This window comes from Podarcis muralis, chromosome Z (assembly GCF_964188315.1).
Source record: "Podarcis muralis chromosome Z, rPodMur119.hap1.1, whole genome shotgun sequence".
NCBI classification, from domain to species: domain Eukaryota; kingdom Metazoa; phylum Chordata; class Lepidosauria; order Squamata; family Lacertidae; genus Podarcis; species Podarcis muralis.
Window position 1 is genome coordinate 28,098,420 of NC_135673.1, and position 16,756 is coordinate 28,115,175.

General features: G+C 43.1%; 1 protein-coding gene across 3 annotated transcripts in view; it reads right to left on the bottom strand.

The window, feature by feature from the left end:
- Positions 1-16,756, bottom strand: part of FNDC3A (fibronectin type III domain containing 3A) — a 53,838-nt gene that overhangs the window by 6,513 nt on the left and 30,569 nt on the right. For all 3 annotated transcript variants that reach the window (XM_028714701.2, XM_028714700.2, XM_028714699.2), the window contains 14 exons: positions 16,546-16,605; positions 14,981-15,119; positions 12,078-12,131; positions 10,562-10,683; positions 10,298-10,472; positions 9,508-9,594; positions 8,451-8,589; positions 7,807-7,875; positions 7,254-7,372; positions 6,518-6,623; positions 5,466-5,641; positions 3,491-3,604; positions 2,126-2,275; positions 659-939 (listed from right to left, as the gene is read on the bottom strand). In XM_028714701.2, the coding sequence (XP_028570534.2) occupies positions 659-939; positions 2,126-2,275; positions 3,491-3,604; positions 5,466-5,641; positions 6,518-6,623; positions 7,254-7,372; positions 7,807-7,875; positions 8,451-8,589; positions 9,508-9,594; positions 10,298-10,472; positions 10,562-10,683; positions 12,078-12,131; positions 14,981-15,119; positions 16,546-16,605 (1,791 nt within the window). The remainder of the gene's footprint in view (positions 1-658; positions 940-2,125; positions 2,276-3,490; positions 3,605-5,465; positions 5,642-6,517; positions 6,624-7,253; positions 7,373-7,806; positions 7,876-8,450; positions 8,590-9,507; positions 9,595-10,297; positions 10,473-10,561; positions 10,684-12,077; positions 12,132-14,980; positions 15,120-16,545; positions 16,606-16,756) is intronic.

Below are 16,756 nucleotides of genomic sequence, written 5' to 3' on the forward strand. Positions count from 1 at the left end.
GTAAAGTAAAGTATATTATGCACAGCGCGATGTTATGCTTTGCATTTTGATTACTTCGTGTTACAAGGGAGGGGGCGCTCAAACATGGAGCTGCCCCTTTCAGCACCTGCCAGTCATCTTGCTTAATTTCTACCTGAAAGTGAAACTGAGGCAAGCGAAACAGCCACAGGGTGCCTCCTGTATTTCAGCCCCTGTAACTGCACCTGATAAATGCATATTAGATTTTCAGCATTAAGGGAGCTTGAAACCTCCTTTTAAGGAGAAAGGTTAGGCCCAAGTGAAACAGGACATAGAAATCTGGATATCTGTGAGCAATGAAAAACTTGACAGGTAGCTACAGGGACTTCAAATATAATCTAAGGAAGCCCTTTTGTCCTCTCGGGTTGCTTTCCCAACCAAAATATTGCTCCCTTCCACCTCAGCAGCTTTCCCAGCCGCAGGAGAGCAAGGAAGTGGACAGAAAAGCAACCAGGAATTCTTATTGGGAAGATGGGCTGTTGAAAAAGTATTAAGCGGCACCACTGCATTGTTTAAACCCACAGCCCCTGCGTCATAACGAGGCTGTCTGTGTGCTCCCTGAATCTAATTTAGCTTGACTGTTGCATTAAGTGTGCGCCTGATGAAGCTATGTTAATCTGAAACTGAACTGTCTAATCACCTGTATAAAGTGTCAGGTTGCAGGTTCTCCAGAACATGGCTTGTAACTTTGTTGACAGTTGAGACTTGTCTTTCCCCATACTCTATATTGTAGCCAAGGATCTCTGCCCCATGGCAATTGGGCTCCTCCCACTGAAGAGCAAGGCACTTTGAGAGAGGAAGGCGGGCTTCCATCTGGTCTTCTTTGAGCAAGTGCAATACTGTCACTGCAGCTGGCACGGAAGCCGGGGTTGTGACCATGCTAGTCTCCCCAAACAATCCAGCACCAGCTATATTCGCGGCCTGAAGGAAGATGAAGGAAAGGTTGTTAAAATAAGAGCAATAGCTAATTCAACAATTCAGTAGTTGACACAGAATTCTGCTCTGAAGTTGGAAATGTTATTATACAAAAGAAGAAGAAGAAATGACCACTTGTGTTGGAGAGAGCTTCCTTATTTAGAAGAACTCTAGATCTTGCAAACAAGGGCTTGGTTACAAAGGTTGAAGCTTTTTTTAGCTTGGGAAAAAAGGTATGTGTTGGGAACATGGCAGAGACCGGGGAGGGGGGGGGGATTGAATGGTGCAGACAAAGTGGACTATTTTACTTCCCCTATTACTGGGGCCGCCAACCTTTCTGGACCAGATGGCACTTTTTGAATTTTGAGAGTGTGCTCTGGGTGCCAATCACAAAACAGCTGCTAGGGGAGGAGGAGGGGCATAAGAAAAATGGGAGCATGGCCTAACACAAAATTAGAGAGGCAGTCGCTTCTGAAAACCTCATGCTTTATTGAAAGTTCAAAAAGTACATAATCATATGTGCACTAAACATGATGTGACATAAATAAAAGAGAGAAAAAGAAAAAGAGAATCAGCACCCATGTAGAAGGGAAAATAAAGGGGGGAGGGGAAAACCCCTCAAAACTGTATACTTTACTAAGTTGTTATTGTACTTCACCAGATCTTAACCTATTACTATTGTGAGAATGGATTCCAAATATAATTGAATTTGTCCATGGCAAGTCTGTGTTTATATGCAAGTTGTTCATTTGTTGCGAGTTGGATAGAACTCACAGTTTATTTTTAAGTTTGATTTATACATCCTCTCATTCTGTAATTTTAGCTTCTTCTTCTTCTTTTGTAAATACTCTCAACCATTTTTACCTGACCTTTATATTGTTTCCAATTTTCCAAATGCAGTTGTATTTTTGCTGCATTTTTTGCATCCGGACTAGTGGAAGAATCGAATTGTGCCTCATGATGCAATATGACAGAATCACCTACTTCTAGCAGAGAGGGGTGGATAAAGTGATAGCCATGGGCCACTGAGGATGCTCTGGGGTCAGAAGAGACTTGAATAGTTTTTTTTGTTTTTTTTTTAATCTTTCATGCAACACAGCTCTGGAATTACTGAGCTAACTTCCTGTTTAAGATCTCATTAGAACAAATAGCTCTTGAGCAATAAAAGGTGGATGCACCCAGATTTACTTACCTGAACTCTGCAATAATATGTAGTTGCAGGTGAAAGCCCTCTCACTTCATAGGTCAGAAGAGGGCCACTGTATATTATCTGCATGAATCCTTCTACTTGGCCCCATTCTAATTTGTATTCAGTAACATCTGCACCATTGCCTGCTGGAATCTGAAGGAAATAAAACCAAAAAGTGAAAATTCAAAATTTCTCATAGTTTGCAAACATATTCCACATATATTCCTGTAGCACAGGAGAAACTTATTGAAAATAAGACTGCTGGTTTCTAACCTAATCCTTCCATTAGGACACTCCGTTATTTAAATATGTATACGCCACCTTTCTGCCTGATGACTGGACGATAGGGAAGGAACAGCTGACGACAGGGAAGGAACATTAAAACACAACACTGTTTTTTTATAAAGGCATCAGCTGATGAACACATTGACTACATAATGATGGCTTCCATCTAGTTCTTGGTGCTGCTCTTAATCTCTGCCTTTTAATCAAAATCATGGCCTACATGCAGTTGCATGGAGCCTCCCCTCAGCTTTTGGAGCTGCATTTAGAATGAGAAGCAATCAAAGGTGCAAAAGAATCCCCAGGGTTCTCTGTGCTATGCTCAGCCCCTGCTACAACAGTAGGAAGCCAAAGCTGATTGAGTTAGTTCAACCAACCAGTGGTAATGCAATTCTGCAAAGTCCCTTTGAAGGTGGCTACACCTGCTTTTCTCTAGACTAGAGTTCATGGACTGCTACAAAGAAAAGCACTCACAAGCAACTCACAAGTGCATCAGGCAGTCCAGATACGATACAGGAATGGGTTTGGCTAGTGCCAAATTAGAGGGGGGGAAATCAGCTATAGTGCTCTATGGATGGTATTCAATGAAGTTTTACACAGAGCACACCTGCTGAAATTAATGGACCTAACTTAGACATGTTTATTTCAATGAGTCTCCTCTAAGGAAAAAATAGTTTACAAATCTATTTGGTTTACAAAAATGGCAAAGCAATATATAGTGGAACGCCAACTAGATAAAGAATTAACAAAAGAAACAATTCCTACACATTTCTTCTCTCTACCATCTTCTGCCTTCCGAGATGAAAATGCAAGCATGTAAACAAGTAAGGGCTGTTTTAGTTAGTAAAAGAGAGTTGGCTACTGAACAGAATTATTCACAAAATCATGCATTTATGTGAAATGCGCAAGAATCTGAAGTGCCATACTGAAACAGTTAGTGTGCCCTATTGGATTCATTGATTATGCACACAAAGGCTTTTTATTATTAACAATTGTAAATTGAGAGTTTTGCAATTCACATTTATTTCAATGGGGCTTGAATAACAACCATGGAGTAGATGAATTATATGTAAATAAACAACATACCTCCCATGTGGCTACTACGCAAGTAGCTGTCTTACAAGTTAGCACAGGGGCGTGGCATGGTTCTGGGGGCCCTGGAGCTGTAGAAAGCTCTGCCTTTTCTGAGGAAGGACCAAGCTGTAGGGAGAGAGGACCCCAAGATTAAAAAAGAGCAAAGAGATAGACCAATTCAATATTCTTACAGACTGCCAATGTTGTACAACTGACAAACTGGGAATGTTCTTTCTCTGGCTACTGAACTGTTGAGTCTATTTCAGTAGCATTCCTTACAAAACTGGTCTTCTGACTATTAGCCCTCCAAACTTTGGATCTGAAGCAGAACCCTTAGTAGTTTACTTTTGACATGCTGGCTTTTATGTGATTTTATTTATTCTAACTTAAGACATTTCTAGACCACTTAATTGTAGAGTTGGAATTGGAATGGACCCTGAGGACCATCTAGTTCAACTTCCTGCAAAGCAGGAATATACAGCTGTCCCACACAGGGATCGAACCTGCAGCCTTAGGTATTATTAGCACTACAGTCTAACCAGCTGAGCTATCCTGTTCTATTCTCATTTATAAGAGGTGGTTGACATATTAGCAATGTAGCACGGCTGCATCTTATGCTGATCTTCTAAGTTTGCATGAAGGTACATGTACATCTTCTAGTACGATTCCATCAGGCATATAATCTGAATACAGTCGTACCTTGGTTGTCGAATGCCTTGGTACTCATCACGTTCTTTGGAACGTGAACGTCAAACACGACTTCCGATTGGTTACAGGAGCTTCCAACTGGAAGCCGCGCCTTGGTTTCTGAACATTTTGGAAGTCAAACGGACTTCTGGAAGGGATTCCATTCGACTTCTGAAGAGGCAGCCATTATAGAGCAGCGACACCTGAAAACCTACTGGTTTTTTTATGTTCTGCCCTTCAGGTTTACTCAGGGAAAGGGATTCAGGATTCCTGCAGTAGTTACTGCCTGAGAGACTATAGCTCCCCTTAGGCCAATTTGGCTCTTGGGAACCTCTAATCTGCTAGGGCAGGGGGGTGGGGTGGGGGGAAGCCTGAAAGGCGAGTGAAAGACTGGAGAGGCAAGCCTCTAGAATCTTCCCTTCTCACAAGCTACTTTCCATCTAGTTCTCCATTTATTTCTCCTTCACCTTAAAAGGGAAAACCAAGAGAGTTCTCAGGTGCATTCAAGAATGGGAAAAGAGGCTTTAATATATTCAGGCCGAAATTATTTTAAAATCAGAGAATAAATAAAAGTTTAGTAACTGACACAGACTGTTCTTCTAGATTGAAATAATTCTCTGCAGAAAACAAACAAACAAACAAACAAACAAAAAAACAAACAAACAAACAAACAAACAAACAGAAAAGGGCACCAGTCCTTCAACCAGTGGCAACTGTTTCTGCTTTGAGATCAGAATGGTATATAGTCATTTGCCTGGATTAAAAATCACCACCAGAAGACCAGGCAGGTAAGAACATTTACAAACTTCATTCCCCAGGCATATTTTAGGCAGATGCAGATGTGTGGGGGCAACAAGACAAGCAAGGCTTGCCAAGGCTGTTTGGGATCTCTCAGATTCCATTTCAAATTCAAAATGACCCAACTAGTGGCGGCAGCTGAAGTAAATTGGAAATGGAGGTCAGAACAAATAGAGGCATTGCCAGGGTGCATCAGATAAAAGGGCAAGCTAAGCTCTTTATTAAGCCTGAAATATGGTGTGGGAGGATGACAGTAACATGTGCTGCCTAAATAGTTGTGGCCAGGTCATCATGCTTGCATGGGGAAAATATTTAAACACTGGCCAAAATTCAACCTTTCCAGACAAGTTTTCAAAACTATATGAAATTTAGATTTAAAGGCATGCAAAAATGATAACAATGCATACCCTGATCTGGATTTCCTGCTTCTACAACCTACCCACCCACAGATAAATTCTATAAGCAATTTGTTGTTATGAAAAAAAAGAATTGGATGAGATACCCCAGCTTTGTTGGCTGCTTGTGTCCAGAAACAGTATGTCCTCCCAGGAATGAGACCATTCACTGTGCATTCTGGCATCTCGCCCCGGTATATTTGCCTCCGTTGATCTCTGTCACCTTCTGCTATTTCCAGAATGTACTCTGTTATCTCTGAACCCCCATCCATGGCAGGGGGATCTGTAAAATAGGAATACATGTCACGTTTTGGGAGAAAATGTAACCTCAACTATGAGTGGTTGTTAGTTACTTTTATTGCCTTATGATTGCCGCTGTCACTACCTTTAACAATGCTTGTCAGGGAAAGTTGGTGAGGCTGCTGGAAAGAAGTCTTTTCCTAGGGCGAAGGTCCAGAGACCCCAGCACCACCCAGGCTGAGCTCAGCCCAGCCCACTTTGTATGGTTCTGTGCACAATATATTTATGGTGTGATGCTGATTTTTTAAAAATAAAAATATACATTTGATGGTTAGAATGCAATTTTTATTTTATTGGCTCCTTCCAGCCTTGTGAGCCCCTTGGGCAGGGCCAGTGCCAACTTCAGGGGGCCCTTGGCATGGTGCTGTTACCCCCCCCCCCCAAAATCCAAATTATGGCTGTAAAATATACTTTTCCTCTGTTATGACTGTGACAGCAACACTGCTCACTGCCCTCTCTGCAGGACCCCGAGGCAGCATTTTAGTGATGAGCAGGCAATGGTGGTGCAACTTTTAAATGGGAGCCTTCATCTACCCAAAGTACAATGCCTTGACCTATGATTTTAAATCTATTGAGTTTGTAGAGCTATAGGCTGGGTTATTGGATTTGGGGCATCAGGCTGGTGATGGGCTTCTGGCCATGTTTGAGCTGTTTGGCCTTTGGCCCTGCATTCTAAACAATTAATATTTAGAAAAACTAGTATATATCTCTCTGAGCCCCTGGGGTAGAGGAAGGTATCTAATAATAATAATAATAATAATAATAATAATAATAATAATAATAATAATAATATCTACGCCTTTTTTGCTGATCCAACTTGCAAGTGAATGCCCCCCCCCCATTTCCTGCCAGATCTTACCCCAAATAAGACTGAGTTCCTTGGCCTTGGGTCTTGCAGCCAGATATGGAGAATTACATGGCCCAGGAGGAACAGCTGGTGTCTGAACAATGAGTATATCAGAGGCCTAGAAATGAAGACACATATTGGCTTACAGGTGTCGAAATACAAAACATTCATTTCACACGCACTTCCAACATGTTCTTTCAAGCAGTGCTCTGTGTGTGTGTATGTGTGTTAACTCTGCCTTCAGAACATGACAAGTCTGCGCCAAGCTAAACCCAAGTTCTGTACCTTCACTAAACCTCCATTTTTGTTGTTATCGTGATGTATTCTGCATGTGGAAGGACAGTGAAATAGGGCGGGTCCTATACTCCAGTAGGTAGCAATCCTTCTTAACTGTGACGATTTCAACCATGGACCCAGAGGCACAGTCTTGAAGGCAGATGATGCAACAAAGCTGCTGACACCCAGCAGGTCTGACCCACGTGAACGTCACCTTGAGTTCCTTTGTGTGCAATAAGTAAGATAAGACACTGCTCATCTACTTTTAGAGTCCATATTTTGCAGCCCTGCGAGGCCATAAACCTGCTTTTTTATATTTAATTAAGATGACTAGATGAAAATGGATATTCTAAGGATATTGAATTCTATGGATAATAACCAATTTTGCAGCTTTCGGTGCACATGCTGTGTATAGTGAAATACACACATCCCCCTCCCCTCATGTGTTTTTTAAAGGGACTTTCTTGCTCACCTGGCTTTGGCCACCTCTACCAATGCAGAAGACCCTCAGTCTGTATGACGTTCCAGGGCTGAGCTGAGTGCATACATGTTCTCTCATGGAACCACTACATGCTACTTCCCATTTACTCCCTAAGAGAAAAATGAAATATCAATCGATAGTCAGGGGGTGGGGAGAAAGAGGGAAATGGACTTTTGCAACATTACAAATAGCAGTGTGGCAACTGGAACACCAAGAGGACCAAGGAGAGGACATGGATAGGGCTGCCCCTCAGTGAGTCCCTGGGAGCGGATTCTCATTCCAGGCAAAGGAAAGACCTTCCACAGATGACAAATATTTGCTGCTTTCAGGCTTGTGCTTGGCAGCACACAATGGTTATAAATGGTTAAGAAGTCACCCGAGGATCCAATCTTGGCTAAAAAGTGAGTGCAGATATATCAAAACAAAATTACTATCTCTTAAGTTTTAAGTTAGACAAATCCAGGAGTGATCCCTGTCACGTACAGAAGTGAAACACAGACATGATCGTAACTAAGCAAATCATTTAACATGTTCGGTCACTTACCAACTGATGCTTCTGAAATTTCTAGAACATACACGGAGATGTCTGACCCTCCATTATCCTTTGGTGGATCTATAGAAAAGGCAGAATTTAGAAATGAAAAGAAACCCATGGTTTAAAATAAACACAACTAGTTCCATCACAAACGGAATTTTGGTCAAAATAAAGACCTGTGCTCAGAAAAAGGAGTCAGAGCTGAAAAATGACCCACTGTTTGTTTGACCCCGAGCCCTCCACCAGGTAACTATAGAGCCTTTCCAAGTTAAAATATCTGTACTGTTTTGAAAATTTGGCATTGAGTGACACATGGCCATGCACCAGATGAGGTGCAGTGTATGCAGGACCTAGGTCCCCCCCCCCCTTCTTTCCATGTGGGAAGCAAAGAAAAAAGGAATTATGAGCAATACTGCACATCTATACATGCATGCTAAACAGGCAGCGATCCAGGCAATCGCAAAATGCATCAGCCCAGACTAATGAGCCTCTTGCTCATTACTTCTGTGCAGTTAATTACATGCTCATACAGAATCAGCAAAGGCAGAGAGCTGAAGTGTAGCCAGTGTCTTTTCTTTTTATGCAACAGTGCAGATGGAGTGGGTGGTAGGGGAAGAGAGAGACCTGACTGCATAAAGTTAAAGTTCACATACCCCAGGTAACTTTCACATTATGTGAATGGATCCTTCCCTTTACAGCTGGTTTACTTGGAGGTCCTGGTTTGTCGGGGATTGTGCTGAATTCTACTACCTCACTGGGGGCACTTTTACCTTCACTGTTGTGAGCAAACACCTGTCACATCACAAACAGAACAAACATCAGCTTAAAAACAAACAAGCTTGCATTCAAATGCCTCTATAAAAAGATCACCAAGAGAGCCCTGTTGGAGCAGAGCAGATGATCCATCTTGTCTAGCATCCTGCTTCTCAGAATGGGCTGCCACATGTCTCTGGGAAGCCTGCAAGCAGAAAATCACGGCAAAGGCTGCTGCTCCCCAGCACTTTCAGTCACCTAGAAGCCTACTCTCTTTTAAAAAGGAAGACAATAACATTACTATTTGAGGAAAGGGATTTGTGAATGGTCCTGGTAGTTACGTGGGTGGGCAGAAGGATGAGACACGAAGGATGACTTGGTAGGAAACTGAAGTGTTCAAAGGGAAGCCTGGCAAACAGGCCTGGGGGTTCTCACCATTTTCTGCCCCCACCCTCCCCAAAAAGCCAGGGGGTGTTATCCAGCGTAGCGCTGGGTTAAAATCACTTAGTGATATGCTTGTTGCGCTGTTGTTGCACAAGGGAAAACACTAATACAGCACCAAATAAGGTTGCACAACAAGTTTCTGCTGGCACTATGCTGTGTTGGGATTCCTTTGCTGCACAACCTTTAAACTCTGCCATCTGCTAGTGCTCTTGTGGGGCTCTTGCGCTAGCAAACAGAAAACATTAGATAGGCTGTTGGATCTCCTATGAAGTAAAGAATCTGCCAGCACAGAGGAAGGTATTTCAAGGTTTTAAGAGCATTTCAAGTTATCTTGGTATATTTTCTTATAACTAAATGAAGTCAGTTATCTGGACTACACTGAAGGGTTCCTTCCAAAAACTCCATTTTCTCATAGCGGATGTTTGGCTTTCCTGGTATCTGCATATAAATATGCATTTAAATATAACAAATATGATTAAGTACTACTTAATAATGCTTGAATTTGGTACATACTCTGAATTTATAAGAAGTGCTCCTTGTAAGGTCTTCTAAAGTGCAAGAAAGTTCATCTCCGTTGTACCCTGCTTGGAAACCATAATTCTGGGGTGGGGAGAAGATGAAGAAAGGGGACATTTGTATGTGCACATGCAGTAACTACATTTTTATTACACCAAGGAAGAGGATGTTAAACATTCCTGAAGTCAATAAAACTGTAACAGAGAATATCCAGTGAATGAATTATATTTGCATAAAGCCAACTATGACAATTTTAATGTCAGCAGGTCAAATCCTTGTACCCAGGGTATATAGATGCATTAGCCCCACAGATAGAGTTATATGCTATCATAACAGAACCTCCCCCCACAAGGTAAGTGATATCTAAGTAATCATCTCAAATAAAGAAGCAGATCAGGTTAGCCCCAGTTCATATCAGTCTATGTCCCACTCTGAGCCATTGACTATGCTTGCTTGCTGGCACCGATAGGAGTTGTAGCTCAGCAACTACAACCCACATAGGCTGCACAAGATTACAGTGACTACAAAGTCTATGACAGCCTTTAGGTGTGCTTCAGATGTTTACCTACTCATTGGACTTTGCCCCTACCTTCTATAGGTTGGACCCCTGAGCAACAACAACTCAGCATTAAATTAGTCCTGGAAGATTCAGGGATAGTCTACTACCAACTCCACTGGGATTTCTGAATGAGAGAGCATGTAATTATTTGCTAGGCAACATTCTAATCTGCACCAGAGGGAAGCTGCTCCTTTCTATTCTCTCTGCTTCCAAGCACCAGAAGCTTACCGAACCATCTTCTTCCATTTCTAAAACGTAGGTCAGAGAGTCATCTGTGGATACTCCAGCCGGAGGACTCCATTCAAGTGATAACCAAGTTACCCCTGCTTCTTTTAGCTTAGGAGGCAGAGGTGGTGGGGGGACAATTCCAAGTGTGTAACATACCAATGTTTCGCTGAACTCACTGCAGGGAGGAGTCAAAAGATTAGCAAGAACTTGCGTTGTTAAGAATGGAATGGAAACTCTGCAAAAAATTGAACAACCCGTTATTACCTTATCCCGATGTCATTTCTGGCTGCCAACCTGAATCTAAATTTTGTGGAGGGGGTCAGCTTGGTAATTTTGTGCTGCTTCAGGTGACCGTAGTAGCATTCCTTGTATGCGTTGTTCTTCCCCTTTTCAGAGAAACAAAAATGAAATCAGATAGCCTATTAAGGCAAGGCCTAACTAGCTCTGTGAGAACTCTTGGCTATACATGACAAAAAAAATTCTCCTTCATTTACAAAACAAAATCCTTTAACATAGAAAAGGTGCATCGAGGGAACAGATTGGCTAAAACTGCCCCAAGGGAATGGTTTGGAGCAAATGTGTTGTTGTTTTGTACAGGAACATTCCATCATGTTACATGAGTGCGTAAGGGCAGCCCTGCTAATGGCCCAGCGAATAAACGGTCCACCTGGTCCATTCTCCTGTTTCCCACAATAACTACCCCAATGGTTATAGGAAGCAAAAAAAAAAAAAAAGGCAGGTTATGGAAGCAATGGTTAGAATGGCTGCCTGTGACATACTGAAATTAATCCAATGATGCAGAAGGATTTGGATTATTTTTTTAAACCTGTTGCTATTATAGTGTTCTATATCAATATGGTTTCAAATAATACAAGCCACTGTGGGAAGATACTATGTTTAGAACAGCAGCTATTACATTTATTAACAGATAGCTTTTTGTTTGCTGTGGTTTCTCTGTGACTAGTATGCAGTGGCATGGCTGATGCCTACAAACCAAAATTGTGAAAATTGTTTAAACACCTAATTGAGCTCTTTGCTCTTGGCCTCTGGAAAGAAAAATGTTGAGATTCCTGACTAAAGGAACCAAGGTTCTATGATCCTATAACAACTGCTAATGTTTATAAATTTGCTTTGTAGGCATACTTGAATTCTGATTCTAATTTTCAGGGTTGGGTTTTTTTGGTGAAATTCAGAAAACCTGTTGCCTGGGCCATATTCACATGCACTTCAAAGTATCATGGGATTTACTTCCCTGGGGCAGTAACCACATGACAACAGGTAGAACTGCATGAGTAGGGATCAAATAAATCTTTTCTATCTAACTAGGGGGCCTGCTAGCCTTTGCCAGATTTCTGCAGGTTTACAATGATTCTGAAGTGCTTAGTTATTCTATTAATTCTTTACGTGGTACTTTCTAAGGCACCAAGGGCAACACAATCCTTAATTTCTTCATAAAAAAATCTGAAGCAGTTGATTCATGGGTATTAACACTCAAACAAAGGTGCTAACAAGTTTTTTCTCCCTCCAGTAGCCCTGGTTCAACATACCATAAAAATGGTTAAAACCACTTCCTTGACAAGATGGCAACCTTATAGGATTCTCACCCCTACTTGCAATATTTCCAATTATAGAGGATCTCTCAGTGCTATACTGAAGACTGTTATTAATCTTACACAAATGCAGAGCAATCCATTAGCCAGTACAAAAAAGAGAGGACTTGAGCAACATACACTTTCAGTTTGACAAGATTAGGATGTTGATTCTGAAATAAGGAACTCACCTCATCCCACTCTAAAAGGTAGTTAGTTATTTTGGAGCCATTGTCATTGGAGGTCTAAAAAGGGGAAAAGGGAAAGCTTTACTTTGCCTAGCTACTGAAAGAGGCAAATTTCTAGCTCTCTATCCTAATAAGTAATAGGCCTGCCAATCCTGAATCGATAACATAACATAAACCTATTGCATGCATGCATATGTACATTTATAACCAGTATATTGAAAACTAGTATTTTTTTCAAGCAGAAGAATGTATGCCCCCAGTTGCTATTGGATGCACTGCCCCACATCCCCAATAACGTAGTTTATGTAGCTCAATATTCTATCCTATGTTCAGTTTGTGGCTTGTTCTGCAATGGAGTGTTGGCCTCTGTTAGAAGGTAGGTTTGCTGCCTACAGTTCTGTCTACTAGATTCACTAGTAATTAAGTGTGTCTTGACCTACAGAGGCACCCAGTTTCAGATTTCTGGATGTAACAGAACCATTTTGGGATACACTTTCAGAGTCAACAGCAATGGTCTTAAGTGTTGTCTTGGAAAATGAACATTCAGAAACAAGCAGCAACTACTTATTCTGAAGAGGACTGTGTACTCTGAATGTGGCAAGCAAGAAATGTGAGTGATTTTCTTTAGCATACACACACAGACACACACACACACACACACACACACACACACAGAGCTTTTTTCTGGGGGGACGCAGGGGTACACATACCCCTAAACATTTTGTGAATCTAAGTTTGGCCTCATTGAGAGGCAGTATTTCAATATGAGTAGGTAAATGAGAGTACCCCTAAACATTCTTTAAGAAAAAAGGACCATACATACATACATACATGTGTATATAACACCTTACCCCCCCCCCCCAAAGGACTGCAAGATGATTCACAAGGAAACCTTTTTAGGTTATACTTTAAGCCCCGTGTTTTGAATGAGAAGTCTACAGTAATGCTGAACATCTGATTTTTCTAGGAACTGTTATGTCCTGATCTACCTGTGTATCAAGTTTCATTAGGATGTACAGTGGTGCCTCGCAAGACGAAATTAATTCATTCCGCAAGTCTCTTCGTCTTGCGAGTTTTTCGTCTTGCGATGCACGGTTTCCCATAGGAATGCATTGAAAATCAATTAATGCGTTCCTATGGAAACCGCCTTCAGACCAGGTCCGGGGACAGTCTGTCCCCCGACCTCTTCTGAAGGCTGGGGGGGGGGGGGGACAAGGGCTTTTCTTCCCACCCCCAGCATTTTAAAAAAACCCGGGACATCGGAGGACTTCTCCGCTGTCCGGGGTGATCTTAAAATGCTGGCGGGCGGCATTTTAAAATCGCCCCGGGACAGCGGAGGACTTCTCCGCTGTCCGGGGCGATTTAAAAGCCCCTGGGAAGGCAGGCAGGGGGGACAAAGACTTTTGCCCCCCGCCAGCCTTCAGAAGAGGTCCAAAGCCTTCCGGGACAGCGGAGAAGGTGTTCCCGCCCCGCCGCCCGGCTTCGGAGCATCCTTCCGAAGCTGGGCGGCGGTGGGAGGTGTTCCCGCCCTGCCGCCCGGCTTCGGAGGAGCCTTCCAAAGCTGGGCGGCGGGAGGAGGTGTTCCTGCCCTGCCGCCCGGCTTCGGAGGAGCCTTCCGAAGCCGAGCGGCGGCGGGAGGTGTTCCTGCCCCGCCGCCTGGCTTCAGAGGAGCCTTCCGAAGCTGGGCGGCGGCGGGAGGTGTTCCCGCCCCGCCGCCCGGCTTCGGAGGAGGTCCGAGGACAGTGGGGAAGACGCGCTGTGCTTCCCCGCTGTCCCGGAGATTTCCCTATGGGCTTTCGTCTTGCGAAGGAAGCCCATAGGGAAATTCGTTTTGCGAAGCGCCTCCAAAACGGAAAACCCTTTCGTCTAGCGGGTTTTCCGTCTTGCGAGGCGTTCGTCTTGCGGGGCACCACTGTACTAAAATTTTTCCATACTGTCAGTTAATCAGTGAGGCCTATGCATGCTTGCATGTACTTACGCTTTGCTCAGAGGGGAGGGGAGGAGGGTTCCAGTCCTTCTTCACACACTCCTTGTCATTCATCATTGAGGTTAACGCCTCAGGTAGAACAACACCTTATCCTACTGAACTTAACATGCAGTATGTTTGTTTGTTTAAACGAGATTCAGTTTAAATAAGTAGGACATGCAATGTTGCTGCGCATCCTTATCCGCTAATGTGAGTGTTCCCGCGCAGCGAGCCAGCTAGCCAGTCTCCTCCTGGATACTACAAACCGAGGTGAGCAAACTCAAACTCAGGAAGCTTCTTATCTGGCCCTCAGGACTTTTTTCAGGCCATGCCTCTCACTAGCCCTGCTCCAAGCCCTCCTCTAGTGACTTTGCCTGAACGCAATATGTCCTTGGACTAAGTTAATGCCTCTTACTTGCCTGGATGGAAGATAGAAGGGGGTGTGTGCATGTTTGCATGTAGAAGCTTTTGGCTTTTGCATGGCCGGAATGTAGCCTACAGTCCAAATGTAATAGTTGCAACTGCTGCTAAACCCACTTTTGCCTTTGGCTCACTTGCCCATCACTGAAAGGTTGCTCTCAGGGTGAAAGCTGTCCCTCACCCATGCTGTAAGCTGTAAGTAAGGGATTTGAAGCCGGTCACTTTACTTCCCCAGTATTTTCTTTTCCAATTGACACCTAGCATTATATGTTCCTGAGCATGCTCAATCCTCACTGCGCACACACACAAACTCACTCCCTTTTTTGTACTTCTGCATACCACAGGGTTCTCCTAAGCATGGCAATACCTCCCTCTCATTTGTCTTGTTTCAGCTCCATTTCTGTCTGCACTATATCACAGAATTCACAATTAGAGGAACAATGGATTTACTTAAGATAAGCTATAAATCTTGCTATTAAAAAATACCCTGGTTTAAAATCCATTTTGGCTTTTCAGTTACCTTCCACTGTAAATTCAGGCTGTTTTTGGTTCTGTTGATTACTTTCGGTGCAGCTGGAGGGTCTGGCTCACAACTATCTGTAGTAAAAGTCACCAGCTCTGAAACGGCTTCCTTTGTGGTACTACTTGAGGCTATAACTCTGTATGATTTAAAAAAAAAAGTTAAGGAAGTTTTCCTAATGGAATTGAGATCTGAAAGTTGAGACTGTGGTTGGTCATAATGATTTGAGTCACAGTCACTTGTAGGATTGCATTTGGCAAACATAACATTCCTACCATGTTACAGGTCTGACCCCTACCTAAGAACAGTTTCAAAGCCACACAGAACTCTCCCCCCTGCACTTTTCCTTCAGGAACCCATTGCCTGTGTCTCACCAGGCTTGAAATGTAGGAGAAAATAACAATCTTTTCCCTATTTCAATAAGGAATATGCCTTGGTTCTAGTCATCTGCGTGTGCATAAAGAATAGCCACCCTTGCATTGGAAGAAGGCATCTTCACGTCTTTAATGAATTTGGTTGGAACGCTTAACACACTTGCCTTCATTTTGGCCTTCCCTATCCTCAGAGCCTCACTACTATGTCATAGCTGGGAACAATCTAGCCACCAAGCAGCAATACTCTTCTGTGGTTACTTTTTATATTGGGTAACTCTGCCCCCAAATGCAAGTTTTGCAAGTACCCTAACACAACTTAGGGACGCGGGTGGCGCTGTGGGTAAAAGCCTCAGCGCCTAGGGCTTGCCGATTGTCAGGTCGGCGGTTCGAATCCCCACGGCGGGGTGCGCTCCCGTCGCTCGGTCCCAGCACCTGCCAACCTAGCAGTTCGAAAGCACCCCCGGGTGCAAGTAGATAAATAGGGACCGCTTACCAGCGGGAAGGTAAACGGCGTTCCGTGTGCTGCGCTGGCTCGCCAGGTGCAGCTTTGTCATGCTGGCCACGTGACCCGGAAGTGTCTCCGGACAGCGCTGGCCCCTGGCCTCTTGAGTGAGATGGGCGCACAACCCTAGAGTCTGCCAAGACTGGCCCGTATGGACAGGGGTACCTTTACCTTTTACCTTTAACACAACTTAGGGTGGTACTGAGGCTCAGCGGAAAATATTTTGCAGGGGGTAAGTACTATTTGATATCTATTTATGTACAACTTTCTAAACAACTCTTCACCCTGATGGATTCACAGGGAATGGTAGCTGTGTGGGCATATGCAATAATACATTATATTACAATACAAATCAATATAGATCGATCAACAAAAATGACAGGCACAAATTATAAAACAAAAAAGCAGTCAGAGGCTATAAAACCAGTTTAAAATGCCTGACCAAATAAAATCGCTTGCCCTGGTCTAGTATTTTGATGCAACTCCAGAAGCATTATTAAAAACAGTAAAGGAAAAGATCTATTGCACCATTTGTATGCCTACGCTTTTCAGTTTTATCACCTGCCTTCCCCCACCTTCTCCAAATCCTTATATCTTTAAGCAACTTCAAACAAGGGAGGTATCTACAGGGCAATTCAGCTACTTTTAACAACTGCTGTGTTCTCAAGTCTTTTGTTCTTGGTGCCCACCTGACATGGTAATCGGTTGCCGGTCTGAGATCATTAAGAGTAAAAGTCATCACTTCTTCCCTGCAAAAGGAAGAACCCATTATGATAGTGAGAATTAGATAGTTTCCACAACAACACCCTATGCAAACAACAACACCATTTTTCTTTCAAGCATATCCTACGTAGTTTCCCACAATGCTGGATTAGTATCTCAAAACTTCTATCTCCCGGG